This window comes from Rosa chinensis, chromosome 6 (genome assembly GCF_002994745.2).
Source record: "Rosa chinensis cultivar Old Blush chromosome 6, RchiOBHm-V2, whole genome shotgun sequence".
NCBI lineage: Eukaryota > Viridiplantae > Streptophyta > Magnoliopsida > Rosales > Rosaceae > Rosa > Rosa chinensis.
This window is the reverse complement of record NC_037093.1, coordinates 31,987,709-32,006,453: the sequence shown is the minus strand read 5'-3', so window position 1 is coordinate 32,006,453 and position 18,745 is coordinate 31,987,709. Positions and strand designations below refer to the sequence as shown.

Genomic DNA, 18,745 nt, shown 5'->3' with positions numbered 1-18,745 from the left:
TCTCTTTGTTTGTTGCAGAGCCATTTATGAACAAAATTGGGATCTGTTTGGGTTATGCTTATTGACACATTTCATCAAACAAATTAATTACAATTTTCTAAAATATTTTTGCTTACTCAGTTTTTATATAAATATTTTTAGATGAAACTTATGTAGAACTAGCATTATGCATATATTGAGGGATATAGGTTTATTAATTAGGTTAACCTTGCTAGCCTCATTCTCCCCCTCTAGATTAGATTCTATATGTGTGTGAGTGTGTCTATAGTTTTCCAATACATATGTGTTTATAGGGGTATTTAAGGAGTAGCATTTTGATCAGGTATAGTCGGCCTTGAATGACTTTAAGCTGTTACTTCTAAAAACTGAAGACATTGAAGTCTTTGTGCTTAAGTAACACGTTTTATTATAAAGTCTCCTCTTTAGAAATTTAAGCTATAATGTATTTAATTTAGTCTTGAGGCTTAACCGCCCAAGTAGTGGTGGGTTTTGCTATATGTTATAACACGTTTTATTATAAAGTCTCCTCTTTAGAAATTTAAGCTATATGTATTTAATTTAGTCTTGAGGCTTTGAGTTCTGTTTGTTTGCTTGGAAAATAACACGTTTTATTTTATTTTTTCTAATGACTAATATGTCCTTTGCATTTAGACTAGTAAGTATGGCTCAAGTGTATTAAATTTGTGATGTGGGGGTTAGTTTGGTAAGTTGGCATCTGAGCATGTTCTTGATGTTGACATTGTGAGAGCAGAAAAAGAATGCAACTTTTTCCTTTTTAGTGACTTTTGTCTGATGGGTTGTGTTAAAGTCATCTTCTAAGTCACAGACATTCATTAAGATCTGGTTTTTGCTAAGAATGTTGTTTAATGGTGAAATCTTAGTTATCAAACTTAATCACCTAGAAACAAAGTAGAGGCTTGACCTCCCAAGTGTTCCACCTAGAACAAATGGAGAGGATTTTGACAGTGGTGGAGGTGGGGATTCAAGTCGGAGGGGAATCGTTAATCAGTACCATCAAGATTGCAATACTGCCCATAGCAAAAGTTTTTATAGTATGTTCTTTGGGTCTTCTTATGGCTTCACTAGCACATGGAAAGAAGCTCTTGAATGGGGTAAGGCAAAATTATAGTTCTGTTTTGTGTTTAAAATTGCATTCTGGTATTATGGTGTGCCAAAGGTTGCTCACCTATTTGTTTCTTGCAGCTTGTTTTCTCACTTTTGCTTCCATGTTTGATATTCTCTCAACTCGGACAAGCAATCATTGGGGAGAAAATTATCGAGTGGTAAGAGCTATTTCTGCTGGTCCATGATTCCAATATCATTTTTCTATTTACCTCATCTTTGAAGTCGCAGTAACTTTCTTTGTATATACGATGTGAATATGTTTTGTTTCCTTACTTGAGCAATTCAAAGTCATGGAGTTATTTTATTGCTTTTCAGATTTTGAAACTTGGTTAGAAGTTTTAGTAATGGTATCTAGTTTGACAAGAACTATCTTACTTTTTGCCACTTTATATTTCTGAGCTGCGTACTTGTGAATCCCTACACTTTACTGGGATACACTTGATTCTGCATTATATTTCGTCGCATACAAATAAATATATGAATCTGGATTTTGATAAAAACTTCAAAGTAGCCTCTTTAGATTTTCATATTGATCATTGCATATTAAGTTCTTATTTTGCTACAACTCTTGAGAAGAAGTACGACATAAGGAGGCTTGTACTAGGAAATTATTGTGATGGATTGATTTTATTATATTATCATGATGATACTACATGCTTGGACTGTGATTGTACAATTTGTATCAAGTTTCCAGAATTTAACGGTGCGCATCGATCTGGAAGAGTAGTATGTGAGACTGGTTCTTCTATCTATGCAAGATATTGCCAGGTTATCTACAGCAAGTTGGATCTACCTGTTGTTTCCCATGTGAATTTTAGTTGTGGTACAGTTAAAGTTTGTTTACATGATTAAGAACGTGTATATATGTCTTCGACTCACATTATCATGTAACTAAGGTTATTATGTTTTCTGTGCTGTAGGAAACACCAGCTATAGTCAAGTCCTACTATGATAAAAGAATAATTGGATGCCCTGGTGTTGAAGGAGATAAACTCCTCCAGCTGCATCTTCTTCCCTGCTGAACTTACATCATTCCGCATTTGCAGCTAACTATAATTTTTGGATATATGTCTGCTGAGGATGAGCACGATGTTATGTGGTTTTGGCTGGACAAAGGCAAGTCACAAGAACGCCCTATCTATGTTATCGTTTGAGTATCTCTTTTATTTTTTACTTTATATTATGGGGGTTAGTTATTGCTGGCAATACTTCTATCATAATGCTATCTGTGTGTGTGTCTCTGCTTGGGTACTTCTCATATTGGTCTCATATTTTTAACAGTGAATAAGGGGTTCTGTTGGACAGTGATGGTGCAGCTGCATTAGTGCTAGCGAGTGGGAAGAAGGCACTTGAATGCAATAGTTCCAGCTGTGTATTTTTTGGAATAATGATATTGTATCAGCTTTTGCTATCTTTCATTGTAATTAGCTAGGATGCAGCAGCCTTCAAGCTAGCTAGAATGTCTTCTTTTTGGTTTTATTGTATGGATGGATACATGATACCTCTTTTGGTACATTAGATGGTTGAATTAGAGTATTTCAATGCCTAAATCCTATATTGTGCATTATTTTTGTACAAATATTTCAGGTCAATAACCAAAAATAACCAAATAACAATCAATTATATTACGTACTATGAATACGCATATATCGTATCACACAACAAATCAATTTTAATCACACAACGGTACCTGTAAAATTTTGTCGTCTCATTAATACTCACACAACAGAACAAAGAGATATCAGTTGTCCAATGTTAAATCACACAACGGTCCTTATAAAATTTTGTTGTCTCATTAGTACTCACACAACAGGTTCCATATTTTTCTGTTGTATGATAAGTTAACCAACAACGGTATAGTATTACTTTCGTTGTTTGAGTGTCATTTTTTTGTTGTGTGAGAAGTTAACCAACAACGGTCCCTACTTACTTCTATTGTCTGACCATATCGACACAACATTTGAATGCGCCGCATCCAATTTCTGGCATTGGCATGCGCAGAATTGGTGCAACAGTTTTAAGTAGTGCGTTGTGTCTATGATATTCACACAACGGTGTTTCACCATTGTGTGAGTGTGCTCATCACACAACATCGAGATAGACGACAGACATGGTCCACATCACACAACATCGAGATAGACGACAGACATGGTCCACATCACACAACAGATTTCCACCGTTGTGTGATGCAGTTTTTGTAGTAGTGGTATTTTCTACTTACAGATTCTGAAGATATTAATTGATATTATCAATCGTATCAAGAAAGGTGCACTACTACAATTATATGCTATAAGGACACCCATCAAGGACACATTATTCATGTGGTGTCCTTGAAGGGTTATAAGGACATTCACATATAAATGAGATTATTAAGAGGGTTGAGACTATTTGGAGGACACGGCCGCCCTCTTTAATGTGGTGTCCTAAATAATCCAATTTCAGTTTACTGCTCCAAAACAGCTCCAAAATTAGATTTCGCACCCGAGCTCTCTCCCTCCCCAAATTTCGCTTCCTCCCTCCCAAATTTCACTTCCCTCCTCCCCCAAATTTTCGACTTCCCTCTTCAATCGAAACCCACTAGAAGAGGAAAGATGATGTTTCTTTTAATCTATTTCCAGTTTTTAGAACAAAAAAAAGAAACTCCATCTGAAAGGAACTTCGAGCTGATTCGAGTCGGTGGAGGAGGTGGTGACTACAAGGCGACTCGCAACAAGGTCCAACTCGTAGTAATGGTGTGAGACATATCATGGGTTCAGTGGTTAGTAAGGTTAGTTGAATTTGGAGGTTACTCGATCCTTATTTTTCTAATTTCTTGTTATGCTTGTGTCTTGGGTTGGGAGATTCTGGGAAAAATTTGATAGCACTGAATGTCTTATTGCAGCATGTTGAGGTTCCGAACCCATTTTTGATAGGAAGATGTTTTGCATGTATTGGGATTTGGGGCATGGGGTGGAATTGGAAAAGCAGCGATTGCATATATATCTCTGTGGGTTCTTGTAATTGAACATGATCTGCCAGCTTCTAGTCTTAGTAGTAAACAAGTAGGAAGTACTAAACTAGATGGTGCCTAAATTGAATTAATCTTACACATGTAGTGAAACTAATTTGGGCTTAAAAATATAAACTTTTATTGAAGTCATTAGTGAGATTGATATGCCATTGTCTATATTTTGCAGTATTAATGAATTGATACCTCTTGATACGAGTTTACAACTGGAAGTCTATTCGATTTCTCTTTTGTCTAGAATCTATTCTTTTTTGCTGCTGGGGGCTTCCTATTTGCTGATTTCGGTGAGTAGTTTGTGTTCTATTTTGTATTGGAATGATATTTTTTTTTGTTTTGATTTTGGAAGATCCAGGTCCAATCGATTTTTTTTAAAAAAAATTTTGTTTTAGCCTTTTCTGTTCACTCTCTTCCCATTGCTGTTGTTGCTCTTCGGTTTTGTTGTTCACTCTGCATGCATTGATTGGCTCTTCTTTGCCTATTTGGGTGAGTTGCTTCTTATGTTTTTTTATTTTTTTACTCTTGAATTTGGTTTTTTAGCTTTTTTAGTTCTTCATATTTTTTGTTCAAATCCTTTTGAGTTTGTTTATTTGCATAATTGGTTTGTCTTATATGCATATGGTGGATGTTTGAGCATAGAATAAATTAGACAGTTGATGCATATGATGCACAAACCACAAATTGCAGAATGTTTGAATCATTTGTTAAATGATATTTTAGTTCCCATGCTTTTTTAGTTCCATATTCTGGTTGTGGATGATAGCATCATACATAGGAAGGTCATTGAAAAGCTATATAAAATTTATTGCTCGAAAGGTAGCTAGATGTCTGTGAATGAGTCACTGAAAGAAACATTGGATTTTGTTTTGCAGTGACTGCTTTTGATCGATAGTGGAATCGGGGCTTTAAGATAAGTACGGGTGAGTGTTTTTGATTTTAGTTGTGTTTCTGTTGCACCTATTTTTTATCTGCTGAGGATATTGCAGTGCAGCTGTTGTTTAGTCTCTTGAAATTGAGGTTCTTCTAATTCTCGGCCTGTTGTAGTCTTTTTTGTTAGTAGTTTTCTAGGTTTAATTGTCTTGGAAACTCTTACTCTATAAGTAACCAAGTCCAACATCCATATTGACAACATATTTACCATCGATATGATTAACATCATGATTGAAAGGAAGGAAACCTTAGGTAAAGACCTTGTTATCTTCTTCATGAATCCATTGGCTCCTTTTCACATTATTGATTTTTGTCACAACATTGAATCCTTACCAAACTAGACTGGTTTTCTTTTAGCTTCTATCTTTCTTATGAGCAGTGAATTGTAAATGTTCTATTGGCTTTGAAAACTAAAGTTTTTTTTTTCTCTCTCTCTCTTCTAGTTTCAACAAGACAATGAAGGTCAGTTTAAAAAAATAAAAGACAGAAAGATAGGAGGAGACGAGAAAGTCAATTACAGAGAGAAAAGAAGAGAGAAAGAAAAGAAGAAGAAATAGGAAGAGGGAAGCAGAAAATGTTTTTTTTCTGGAGGGGTTGCTTTCTAAGGAAAAGGAGATCAGAAACGAGAGAGAAGGAGAGAGAAGATTTTGTTTGAAGTTAAAAGGGCAAGAACTTGGTTTTGGGTTCAGTTTCTTTTCGGTGAGTGACTTTGTACTTGGATGTGCTTTTGTTACATCGTTTTCATGGTTGGTTTTACTTTGGAAATCTTTGGAGTTCTGCAAAACTATTGAGGTGTTCACTATTGTTTGTGGTGGATTTTGGTAGGATGGTTTTGGAATTATTTTGATTTGGTTATTCTTTTATAGTTCTGTTAAAAGTCTTTTAATTGATTATCACTTCTAGTTATTATTGGATTCAAGTTTCTGGAATCGATGCTTTTGTTTCAATTGTATAGTTGTGTGAGTGACCTCTGGTTTCTGAAATTGTTTCTTTCCTTGATTTTTTGTTGTTGTTGTCATTCTTGATCAATAGCATGTTGTTCTTACTGTGAGGTTACCTTTCAAATAATTGGGTAATTCATTTATGATATTTGAATTGGATTAGTTCAATTGTGTTACTTTTCTATCTTATTTTTCAAATCTAGAAGAAGTTATTTGTTGACTGAACATTGCATTTTCTTCTACCTTCTCATACTTTGAAAGGTTACGGTGTAGTGGAATTTCTTGTCTGATTTTTAGGATGAATTTGATCCCCCAATCATAGAGACCATAGTATTTTCACGAGGGGAATGTAGTATGCTTGGGAAGTCTAATAATGGTTTATTTCTGGTCTAATACTTCTTAGACTTTTGGTCCCTTTGCAATATTAGGTGCTTTCGGTGTTTTTTTTTTTTACCATTCTTTGTTTGTTTGTTTTTTTTATTTTTTTTATTTTTTATGTAGCTAACTTGTTAAGTCACTTTGATAGCATTTTATTAGTGTCATAAGCTGCAATAGGTTCTTTTCTTCACTTATTTTTTTGGTCCGATTACAAACAATATCCTGCAATGTACTTATCGATAAAGTCAAATGATTTTGATTAATTTCAACACCATTGGAGACCTTGGATTGTCTATCACTATAATAAGCATGCAATATTTTTTTTGCAATATGGTCTGTCAGTTTAAGTTGGTCAGACACACAGGCCATTTACTACTGATATATATATATATATATATATGTATGTATGTATATGTATGTATGTGTATGTATTCATAGAAGCCAATGTTTGTGAAAAAGTATTTATCTAAGTTGCATTCTACCTCATTGTTCGGATGATCAGTAGCATGGACATTATGGTGATAAGTGATACTATTTTGTTAGTTTTATAGTGCAGTTTTAGAAATGGAATTTTTTTTCCCGAAGATTGTATTTCTCACTGTTTATTATTGTGCTACTTAGGAAGCTGATAGGAGGTTCAAGTTCAGTCTTGTAAGGGAAGGAGAGGGCTGGAAAGTTCCAAGTCATTGAGCAAGTGTGTTCAAAGCTAGTAGCAAATATTTCTGACTGAAAAGGTTAGAAAACTGAAACCTATCTCTTACACACACACATAGAGATTTAGGTACACATATATACATGAATATTTGTTGAGCATGGAATATTGTGTGCTATTAGTTTATCTTGCTTGTGATCTTTCTTGTTTGCACCTGCCACTTTTTACATTTTTATATTTGGTTATGCATGTTTACTTGTTAGCCTCCAAGTTCTTATGTCTCATATTTGCTTAATTGTCTTCACATGCCTTGGTGGTATTTGCATCGTATATGTAAATATTCTGACATGATAGTATTAATATTAGATATAAATGGACAAAAGTTGGATGTCTATGGATAGAAGATCAGATGAATATGAGAATGGGATTGACCGTTTTTGTGAATTTGCTCTACACCATGCTGCTGATCCCAATTCCATTCGTTGTCCATGTTTAGAATGTGGACATGTTAAACCACATACTATTAAGGAGGTTAGAAATCATTTGATTTGTTATGGTATTGATCAAAGCTATGTTACATGGTATTGGGATGGAGAGCCTATTCCTAGTTCAGATCTGGAAAGAAAAGATGGAATCTGGGAAAGCTACAATGAAAGCATTTTTATGGAAAACACTGTAGATATGGTTGAAGCTGCGAGGGATGAATATGTTAGCAATCCAGAAGCATTTGAGAAGTTGTTGGAAGATGCCGAGAAACCCATATATCCTGGTTGTGTGAAGTTTACTAAGTTATCAACTTTAGTCAGATTGTATAACTTGAAAGCACAAGGCGGGTGGCCTGATAAAAGCTTTTCAGCATTATTGAAATTCTTAAGAGAACTACTTCCAGAAATGAATGAGATGCCTTCAACCTTATATGAAGCGAAGAAGACATTGGGGCCGTTGGGGATGGAGTATGAGAAAATACACGCATGCCCTAATGATTGCATCCTATATAGGAAAGATTATTCAGAAGCATATGTATGTCCTACTTGTGGTGTGTCTAGATGGAAGGTTAGTAAGAATTCGGGTGAAGTTCAGAAAAAACAAGTACCAGCAAAGGTTATGTGGTATTTTCCCCCAATCCCTAGATTTAGAAGGATGTTTCGTAATAGGGATACAGCAAAAAACTTATTATGGCATGCCACAGAAAGAGAAGAAGATGGTAAACTTCGCCATCCAGCGGACTCTCCTTCATGGAAGCTTGTAGATCACATCTGGTTAGATTTTGGGGACAACCCTAGAAACCTTCGCTTGGCAATTTCAGCAGATAGAATAAATCCTCATGGTTGTCTTAGTAGTAGGTATAGTTGTTGGCCTATTCTTATGGTCACCTATAACCTACCACCATGGTTGTGTTTGAAAAGAAAATTTATTATGCTAACAATGTTGATATCTGGTCCTAAACAGCCAGGTAATGATATTGATGAATATTTGGCACCATTAGTAGACGATTTAAAAACTCTATGGGATGTTGGTGTCGAGGCATATGATGCATACAAACAAGAGACCTTTATGTTAAAAGCTATTTTGCTATGGACAATAAATGACTTCCCTGCATATGGGAATTTGTGTGGTTGTAGTGTCAAGGGATATAAAGCGTGTCCAATTTGCGGTGATAATACACATTCTAAATGGTTAAAGTTTGGTAATAAGGTTTCATTTGCTGGCCATAGAAAATATCTACCGAGTGATCATGTTTTCAGAAAAGAAAAGGGTCCGTTTAATGGTCAGCAAGAGTTTAGAACAGCTCCACATCCTTTAAGCGGGGAGGAAATTCTGGAAAGAGTTAACAGGATTAAACCATCATGGGGAAAGAAGTTGTTGACTTCTAAAAAACCAAAGGTCAAGCTGCAACTTGGTAAAAGGAAGGCCAGAGATGAAGCTAATGTTAAAAACAAAAAGGCAGTCAATGATCTGCTTACTACTTGCTGGAAAAAAAAATCTATATTCTTTGATCTACCTTATTGGAGTTCATTGCATGTTAGACATTGTTTAGATGTGATGCACATTGAGAAAAATGTGTGCGAGAGCTTAATTGGAACGTTGTTGAACATTCCTGGAAAAAGTAAAGATAGTGTTGCAGCAAGAAAGGATCTAATGGAAAAAGGTTTGCGGAAAGGTTTGGCACATAAGGAAGGCGAAAACAAGACATATCTCCCTGCCGCACCTTATACATTGTCAAAGAAGGAAAAACAATCAATTTGTGGTTCTTTGTATGGATTTAAGGGACCAAAAAATTTCTCGTCAAATTTTAAAAATCTGGTTTCTATGCAAGAGTTGAAACTTTTTGGTCTTAAGTTTCACGATTGTCATATACTTATGCAGCATTTCATTCCAGTTGCTATTCATGCAGTGTTACCTAAGCATGTGAGATATGCAATTATAAGATTTTGTGTGTTCTTCAGTGCTTTATGTAGCAAGACAATTGATGTATTACAATTAGATGAAATTCAAAGTGGTCTTGTTGAGACTTTGTGTTTACTTGAAAAGATATTCCCACCTTCTTTTTTTGATATAATGGTGCATCTCACAGTCCACCTTATTCGAGAAGTGCGGTTATGCGGTCTCGTATATTTGCATTGGATGTACCCATTTGAACAGTACATGAGTGTCCTAAAAGACTATGTGAGAAATCGCAATCGTCCTGAAGGTTGCATGGCTGAAGCTTATATTGTTGAGGAAGCAGTAGATTTCTGTGCAGATTACTCGTCCGGAGTACATGCTGTTGGACTCCCTCCCAAATCTCATTTAGATATGAAAGATTACACCGCTCCATTAGGAAGTGGACATGTGGTGACTGCTTGTCCCAAGCTAAGGCATCAAGCACATCTTTCTGTTTTGGACAACACAGCTGAAGTTCAGCCATATATAGAGTACGTTTCAAAGCCCCTTACTGTTTATTTTACTTACTATTGATTATATTTTGCAATTTCCTACATTATGGATGAGTTTTAATTTGTTGTATGTTATGAACTGCAATATATGCAGTGAGCATTTGGAGAGATTGAAACTGGAGCACCCTCAAAAGTCTAAGGCAAAAAAGTGGCTTAGAGATGAACACAATCGAAGATTTAGCAATTGGCTATAGGAACGAGTAAGTAGAACAGAGCAGATTCTTATCTCTTCTTTATTCCAGCAGCAGTTTATCTTGTAATAATGTTCAAGTTTTAAATCTGGTTTTTATATTTGTCATTGCTAATGCTTCAAATACCTTCTAATCAGCTGCTTCCATATTTGTCCAGGTAGAGCTTGAGCTCAATAGTCCTGAAAATGAGATATCAGAAAGCTTGAGGTGGCTAGCACATGGTCCTCGATGCGAAGTAAAAAAGTTTTCAGGATATACAGTGAAGGTATCTGATTATCACACAAAGGCCTGGGATAATGAGTATGTCCAACAAAACAGTGGGGTGACCTTAGACGCAGATGCATTGCAAGTTTCTAGTGCCAAAGATAGGAATCCTATAGACAACGAGATGACTTTCTATGGGGTGATTCAAGAGATATGGGAGCTCAACTACAATAGCTTTACGCGAGTTATGTTTAAATGTGATTGGGTTGCAAATAGGAAGAAGGGGATAAAAGTAGAGGATTTTGGATTCACATTAGTTGACCTTAGTAGGATTGGGCACAGGTCTGATTCCTTTGTTTTAGCTAATCTTGTGCAAAAGGTATTTTACGTTGAAGATCCAGCAGACTCAAGGTGGTCAATTGTATTGCAAGCACCTCAATTGGACTGGTTAAATGAAGATGAGCTAGGGGATACTACACTTGATTATCAATCTTTTCCCCATGCACTGCCATCTGTTAGCACATTTGATATAATGACTGGGAATGATGCAGATTACGTGAGAACTGATTGTGAAGGCACATGGGTCGAAGAGCATAATTGACTAGCTTCTGCTTTAGATAATTAATCAATTCATGTTGCTGTTGGCATGATGTTAGTTCTGAACTTATTTGGTTTATGTTAGTTCATTTGCTTTATGTTTTGTATTCTTATGGTTGTGTTTTGGTACTTATATTCTGTATATTGACTTGCTGAATAGTTTTCTACTGATCTATATTTGCTAATCTGTTTTGTACTCATGTGGTACTGCATCTGTTATTCTGTTTTGTACCTGGTGTCAGTATTGATCTGGTTTTGTTTTTGATTCTTTCAAGTGTTAAGATATGGATCTAGAGGAAGAAAATCATGCTTCTGAAGATGACTTGTCATCTGATGAGAAGAAGGGAAGAGGTCCAACTCTGATGTCCGACATTATTCATGGTAGGAGTAAGGGGGCTCGAATGGAAGTGACATATAACAAAAAGGGGCAACCAATTGGTCTTGGAGGGAAGAGGCTAGCTACTTTTATTGGGGTAATGGCTCGAACTACTATCCCAATCACATATGAGACTTGGCCAGCCGTAAAGAATTCACTTAAAGAAATGATATGGAGTATGGTTCAGGTATGTGTAGCATTAGTAAAACTTTTTCCTTATAATTTTTGTTTGTAATTTGAATAAATTTTGATAACGAGTTAACTTGTTTTCTTGCATTTATCTAGAAATCATTCATGGTGGATCCAAGAAGCAAGAAAGACGTCTTGAGCAGTGCAGGAAGGAAATGGAAATCATTCAAGAGCACTTTAACTACAAAATATATATATTAAAGTATAAAGATCGACGGGGCCTCCTAAAGAAAAAACCTGAAGAATATGAGTTCATCACTCAACCTCGGTGGGAAGCTTTTGTGAAATCTCGATTAACTCCTGAATTTTTGGTAGGCCACATCTTTTGTTTAACATTAGCTTTAGGTGTCCTCTTTCTATTACTTAATGTTTTGTACTGATGAGTCATTGTTAAGAATTTAAACGGTTAAAATCTCAAGCTTCTGGTTTATGTTGATAGGAAATTCATGAGGACCACTCAAGGAGACGAGCTTTTCATGAGTATGATCATCGAATGTCCAGGAAAGGCTATGCTAATTTGGAAGAGGAACTAGTAAGCACATTTCTTGTATGAATTTGTTGATATACATTTATGTGCATATGATCTAATTACATGTTTCTGTAAATAGAAACTGGAGTTAGGAACTGAAGAAGATATTGACAGAGCTATATTATGGAAGAAAGGGCGTGTCGATAAAGAGGGTAACTATTTGAGTGAGATAACCAAACAGCGTGTTGAGAAAATTGTGAGTTCAGATTTATCGGACCTTAATCACCTTAAATATTAGGTGTACATGGTTACTTCATTTTTCATATTCGAGTAATCATTAGTGTTTGTAATCTGTCCTAGGATGCTTTAACGAAAGATGTGAGAGAGGGAATTGTGTCCGCTGTTGGTCAAAACGACATTTTGACCCAAGCTTTGGAGACACTTGAGCAACCAGGCTGTGTAAGAGGTGCTGGACAATTTGTTACACACAAGGTGTACTTTAATACATCTAGATACAAGCCTGCAACCAAGACACAAATGTTGGAACAGTAGTTGGAATTGATGCAAAACCAGATTAACTTGTTTGCTTCATTATTGGATCCTGAGAAGTTGAATCAAGCTAAACTAAGCATGATGCGAGACATTTTCAGATCTAGTAATGGATCTGAAAAAGCTAGCTGCTCAGTCGACAAGGAGAAAAATCAGTCTTTTAAGGAGGAGGTATCTAATGTGGCATCCAAGAAATAAATTGAGAAAAAAGCTACTGCAAAAAAGGCTCGAAAAGTGGATGATATTCCATCTCGGATTGACAGTAGTAGAGAGAGCAAGAAGGTACATAAATTCTTATAATTTAATTATTTATCTTTTACTCATTTGCATCTTTTTGACATTTTATACATTTCCATGTAAGGCAAAACAACAGTACAAAGGGGGGCTAATGATGAGAGAGACAGCCGCATTGGAAGATGACAATGTGATAACATCAACAGAGAAATCATATATTCCTATTCGGACAACAAATACTGTAAAAAAGGTACGTACCTTTGTGCTGTGCATTCTTCTACTTGTATTATTAGTTATAAGTATCTTAGATATGCTGTTGCCCAGAAGCTTATGATTTGAATTCATTTATTTTAAGGGAAATAAATGCAAGCTAGCTGTAGACACTAAAGATAACATTGTTGCAATGGGAACTGTAATAATGTTGGATGGGCCGATACATGGAGTGCCCCTAGGAGCAGAAAATGTACGTATCTCAGTTGATGTGCCTATCAAGGAAGATGCTCATCTCCCAAACCCAAATGTGTCAGGTGACATATTTACAGTAAAGCAAGCCATTGGTACTCATGTTGTTTGGCCTCGACATCTTGTTTTAATGTCACATGAAGATGTATAGAGTAAGCTGTTTATAATATCCATCACTGGAAGTTAAAAATGGTATTTACATGTTATTTTAATTCACATTTAGAACTCAATGAGCACTCACAAGTCTTCCAGTAAAATATCATGCAAACAAGCAGCATACAAGATGCCGGTGTCTGTGCATCTTCTACTGTGTTTGGCAAGAACAATGGATGAATCTATAGCAGTGTCGGTCCCAATGGAAGAGGGTTTATTTGGCAATGACCACAACACATTTATAAACAGTAATAACATCATCCAATTTTGTTTGATGCAACCAATATCCACAATCTGCATTTCTATCTACATGAGGTTAGAGAGATTTACATGTTTAATGAATACTTGGTATGCTAGGTTTTGATCTCAGAAAAACTTACTGGTCTTTTTTCTTTTATGTAGACACCTTTGGTCATTGTTGAAAATGAAGGATGAGGATCACTTGTATACATTTGTAGATCCTGGCCGCATCTATAATGAAGCTGGAAAGGTCGAGGCTAGATCATGTGCGGTATCACTTAGAGTAGAGTCTGCACAAGTAGATCAATTAATTCTTGCACCTTATAATACAGGGTATGCTTATTGTTGTACGGCATTTTATACTTATTTTTCTTAGGAGATTCATACACTATAAATTAGATATTTATTTGATTTTTAATGCAGGAATCAATGGTTGTTGGCTTCCATTAACCCATTTACTACATTGGTATATTACTTCGACCCATTGAGTAACATTAACATCAATCCAGGAATGAAGAACATCATAGAGCTGTAATGATTTTGATCTCTGGTTTTCATTTCAAAAATTGAATAAAATGAGATGTTAGAATGTTTTCTGATTTATAACTTGTTAAGTTATTTATGGTCCGAAATTGGACTGATGTTGTTTCCGTAGTGGTCATCAGATCACTGGCCTATTGTTTTCTTACTGAGCTCTTCATGATGCAGTGCTATTAAGATGTTTAATGCCCAAAAGGGAAGAAAAAATCGTAAAGCAATTCATTGGGAGGTGGTTAAGGTACTTTTCTACTTTTTTGTTTTCCTTTGGCCTAATGGTAAACCAGTACATGCACTGAAATTTTGATCTTCATAGAATTTTGTAGTGTCCCAGACAACCTGGATCAGTGGAATGTGGATTTTATGTCATGAAATACATGAAACAAATTACTGGAACTCCAAGCAGCTCAATTTTAAATATGGTTAGTAATACTATTTTAGTGGTTAGTAATGAGGTTAATTAGCTCAGTTTTGTTTACTGGTTGTTTCTACATAGTTGTACCTCAGTTTTGTGCACTACTTGCATGTTTCGATTAGTTGTGATTGTTTACTAGCAGGTTGCTTTTCAATCTGGTCATAAACTTTTACTGTAACATTCACTATATAATAATGTTACAAAATATATCTATTGATCGATCATTTCAGTTTGAGGGAAAAGAGACTTACACTCAAGAAGAGATTGATGTAGTCCGAGTAGAATGGGCAGAGCAGGTTGATGGATATATCCAAGATGAAGTACTAAAATAGTTAGCATGCAAGTATGTATATTTCTTATTTCTGGTATGACTTGAGTTATATATGTAGCAACAATTTGAATTATGTCTCCTACAAACAGTAATAGTAGTAATACCTTAATTCTGGATGTTGGACTTGTTGTCTTTGCAGGTATTAATACTTGTTTTGGATGGTGTATATATATGTAGCAGCAGCAGCAGCAGCAATAGCTACCTAGCAGCTAGTGCTTTGAATTAGGTAGCTAGTTAGCTTCAAATCAGTTATAATACATTTGATCTGGTGCATGTTGGACTTGTGGTTAGTTCAATTGTGTTGTCTTTGCAGGTATTACTTGTTTTGGACGGTGTATATATATGTAGCGGTGGCAGCAGCAGCAGCTACCTAACAGCTAGTGCTTTGAATTAGGTAGCTAGTTAGCTTCAAATCAATTATAGTACATTTGATCTGGTGCATGTTGGACTTGTGGTTAGTTCAATTGTGTTGTCTTTGCAGGTATTACTTGTTTTGGATGGTTCGTATGTATATATATATATATATATATATATATATATATATATATATATATATATATATAGCAGCAGCAACAACAGCAGGCAGTAGCAGCAGTAGCAACAGCACTAGTGCTTTGAATTAGCTAGGTAGCTAGTTACCTTCAAATCAGTTGTAGTACATTTGATCTAGTGTTGGACTTGTGCTTTTTGCAGGCTGCATCTTTTGAATGTTAGGTTTATATGGACTTGTTTGATGTATACTCGATGTTATGCGCACAATTTTTATAATATGAGATCATATTCCCTTATGGATTTAATGACTCAATTTTCAGAACTTTGAAAATATAATTTATGTGTCTTAGTATAAAAAGCATGACACATATGAGAATGTATTTTTGTGTCCTCTTATGAATTTAAGGACTACATTTACAGGTACTTGAGGACATAATTTGTGTGTTCTTATATAGAAAAGAGGACACACTTGATAGTGTATTTGTTGTGTCATCTTATAGATTTAAGGACTCTATTCCTAGAGATTGTAGGACACAATTTGTGTGTCCTCATATAGAAAAGAGGACACTTATTTGATAATATAAGGATACAATTTAGGTGTCCTCTTATACATTTAAGGACACCACGTACACAGCTATTAGGACACATTTTTATGTGTCCTCTTATAGATAAGAGGACACATTTTCGGTGTCCTTGTTTGGGACTTACAATGACACCCGGATAGGGGACTCTTTTTTTACGTGTCCTTGTATGTATTTAAGGACACGGTTTAGGTGTCCTTAAATCATGTTATTGTACTGGTGGTGAGACAAATTTTGGGTTGGCAAAATTTATTATTATGAGCAGATTTCTCAAGTCAAGACTAGGAAGGTATTCCAAGTATTTATTTATTTGGAATGGAAGGAATCAATTGCAAGCTAATCTGTCAAAAGAAGATTTGGAGCAATGGAAGATTTTGTTGAATTTTCTTCAATCAATGGCTCAAATTCGAGGACGAATTCTTTCCAACTAGGGAAGCCTGATGCGGGTGCTGGGTGCATATGGGGCAACATCAAAAAATTATTTTGTTGGTTTATTATAGATTCGTAATCTTGGATATTTCATTATTTAGATATTTTTAGAGTATCGTTTTACATTTAATTTAGGATTTACATTTAATTAGCTTTCCATTTTAGCTTAAGTCTACTTATTCTCCAAGTATTGTAAACCCTACAAATTTGGGTAATGTAATTGTTGTCAGATAGCTTATGGTTTATTTGAGGCATGGATTTGCCATTCTTTACGAGTTTGTCACTCCTTATTTCTGGTGTCTGTTGAGTGACTGTGGGGGACCTGTGTTCAATACCTTTTCCCCATCAGAAAGTCTGTACAACATGAAAATTAATATTGTTTCAAAAGGAAGAAGAGCAAATAATTCAACTGACAAAATAATAGCAGTAAACTTGGAGGTTGAATTCTCTGTTTGGCATCAATTCCGTCAGTTTTCAGACAATGCTCGATCTCTCTTCAATTGTGATTGTACTTTTAAGCAATGGGTTAAAAGTCTTCGTATTCATATTTTATTTATAAATATTGAATAATGAGAAAAAAGATAATAGCAAAGTTAAACATTGTTTATTCTAGCAAACATATTTATAGGTTCACAAAGATATAATGTAACATATTTAACCCTAAAATTTTCCCCAAACTGTATCCAATTGAAAGAGAGAACTGAAATTGATACTTACGCTTTAAGGAGAATCGAAGATGAGCAAACTTGTGCGGACCTTGGCCTGAAAATGGGAGGAAGAAGAAGAAGAGTCGCTAGCCTGTTCTTGATTTGGGTCACCGATTTCAAGGAGAGAGAAACATATCGGCGTACCCTATAAGCTGAAGAAGACGATCAGAGTTGTTTAGAATTGGATTTTCTTTCTTTCTATTGGATTGTAAAAACAAAGTTGCAGTCATTTCTGATTCTTTTGAATTTGAGAGAGTGGCGGAGGGCGAAAGAAGAAAAAAAAAGCTGAGACATGCCCAGGTTGCCCAGCTGATAAGAACAATTAGCCGACCTTATTTGGTAGCCTGAAATTGTGAAAAAAAAGCCAAAGGCAAAACCGACATTTTACCATTAAGTAAACAGATGTGAACAGTCAACTCATCTTTCATATATTAGTAATATGCCTCAACTTATCAGTGATTTTGACATGTGAATAGTCTCTGGGATAAAAAAAAAAAAAAAAAAACAACCAATAGATCTAGGAGCTAGCTCCGACAAAATTTCCAACACATATCAAAGTATTTACATTCTCATAGCTAGCCTAATTTAATGGAAATGATTCTCTTAATAGGATTGATGCAAGTGAAAGGGTTGAAGTCTCCTGCTTGAGAATTTTCTTTTAAATTATATTGACTGACACATGCACACAAAACCATTTTCTGATAACATGCAATAGTCAAGAATGAGATATCTAATTAGAAATTAATTAGATTATATCTATGATACTCTCATCTCCTGGCTGTAATTTCTGAGCTTTATTCTTGACTCTTGCTTGCTTCTGATCATCCCATGCCATCATGATCTGGCTTTTCAGCAAACAGCTACAGTCCAAAGATGCGCCTACTATGCTATTAGACATTTAAATTAACAACCAGAAAAGTTAAAATTCAATTCTTTGGTTGTCTCGCCTCATCCTTGAACTCATTGATCCCACCATGTCAAACCCAGTTGGAACCTTGCAACATCCCAGCTGTGATGCAGATACATTTCTGTCCGAAACCGGCGACCTCATCGCCAATAAGCTCGAACCCTTTGCGAGACCTACACTGGCCTTGATGGCAAGTGAACACAAGTCTTGGAGAGACAGTGGTGCTCTTAGCTGAGAAACTGGCATGAGGAAGTAGATTTGACCCAGCTGCAGCTCTTCATCGGTAGGAACTTGAGGGGCGTCCGAGTCGACGAACATGAACTCCGAGGGGCAGAGGAAGTAGTTGGGATTCTGTGAGAGAATGTGGGAGGCTTTTACTGGGCTCCTGAGCTCTTGTAGCTTCCCATCCAAATGAACCATCTTGACTGTGCTTGAACCATATACAATTCTTCCACCTTCCTTCAAGCACCGAGTAGATGCACAAATACCCATTAGAGAGATTTGTAGAGAGAGAGATTGTTCAAGTTTTGTTGGGTTGATGATGTACAGGAAACTGAGGATGGTGTTGGGTGGAGGAAGAGAGGGTTGTTATATATAGAGGTAGGGGAAGGAGAGAAGCACACACAAGAAACCAAGGGTACTAGGGAATCATGATTGACCACAAAAAATAACCATAGTTGACCCCAACAACAATTTTATAATTCGGAAGTTTGAAG

At 35.7% G+C, this 18,745-nt stretch overlaps 2 protein-coding genes across 2 annotated transcripts; one reads left to right on the top strand and one right to left on the bottom strand.

The window, feature by feature from the left end:
* The first annotated feature begins 7,402 nt into the window (after positions 1-7,402).
* LOC112171189 lies at positions 7,403-10,962 on the top strand. Its single transcript, XM_024308410.1, has 3 exons — positions 7,403-9,945; positions 10,061-10,106; positions 10,315-10,962. Exons 1-3 carry the CDS (start codon positions 7,403-7,405, stop codon positions 10,960-10,962), a joined length of 3,237 nt encoding a protein of 1,078 aa, XP_024164178.1.
* Positions 10,963-18,041: 7,079 nt separating this feature from the next.
* Positions 18,042-18,521, bottom strand: LOC112171188. Its single transcript, XM_024308409.1, has one exon. The coding sequence runs from the start codon at positions 18,519-18,521 to the stop codon at positions 18,042-18,044; it is 480 nt and encodes a 159-aa protein (XP_024164177.1).
* Between the last annotated feature and the right edge of the window lie 224 nt (positions 18,522-18,745).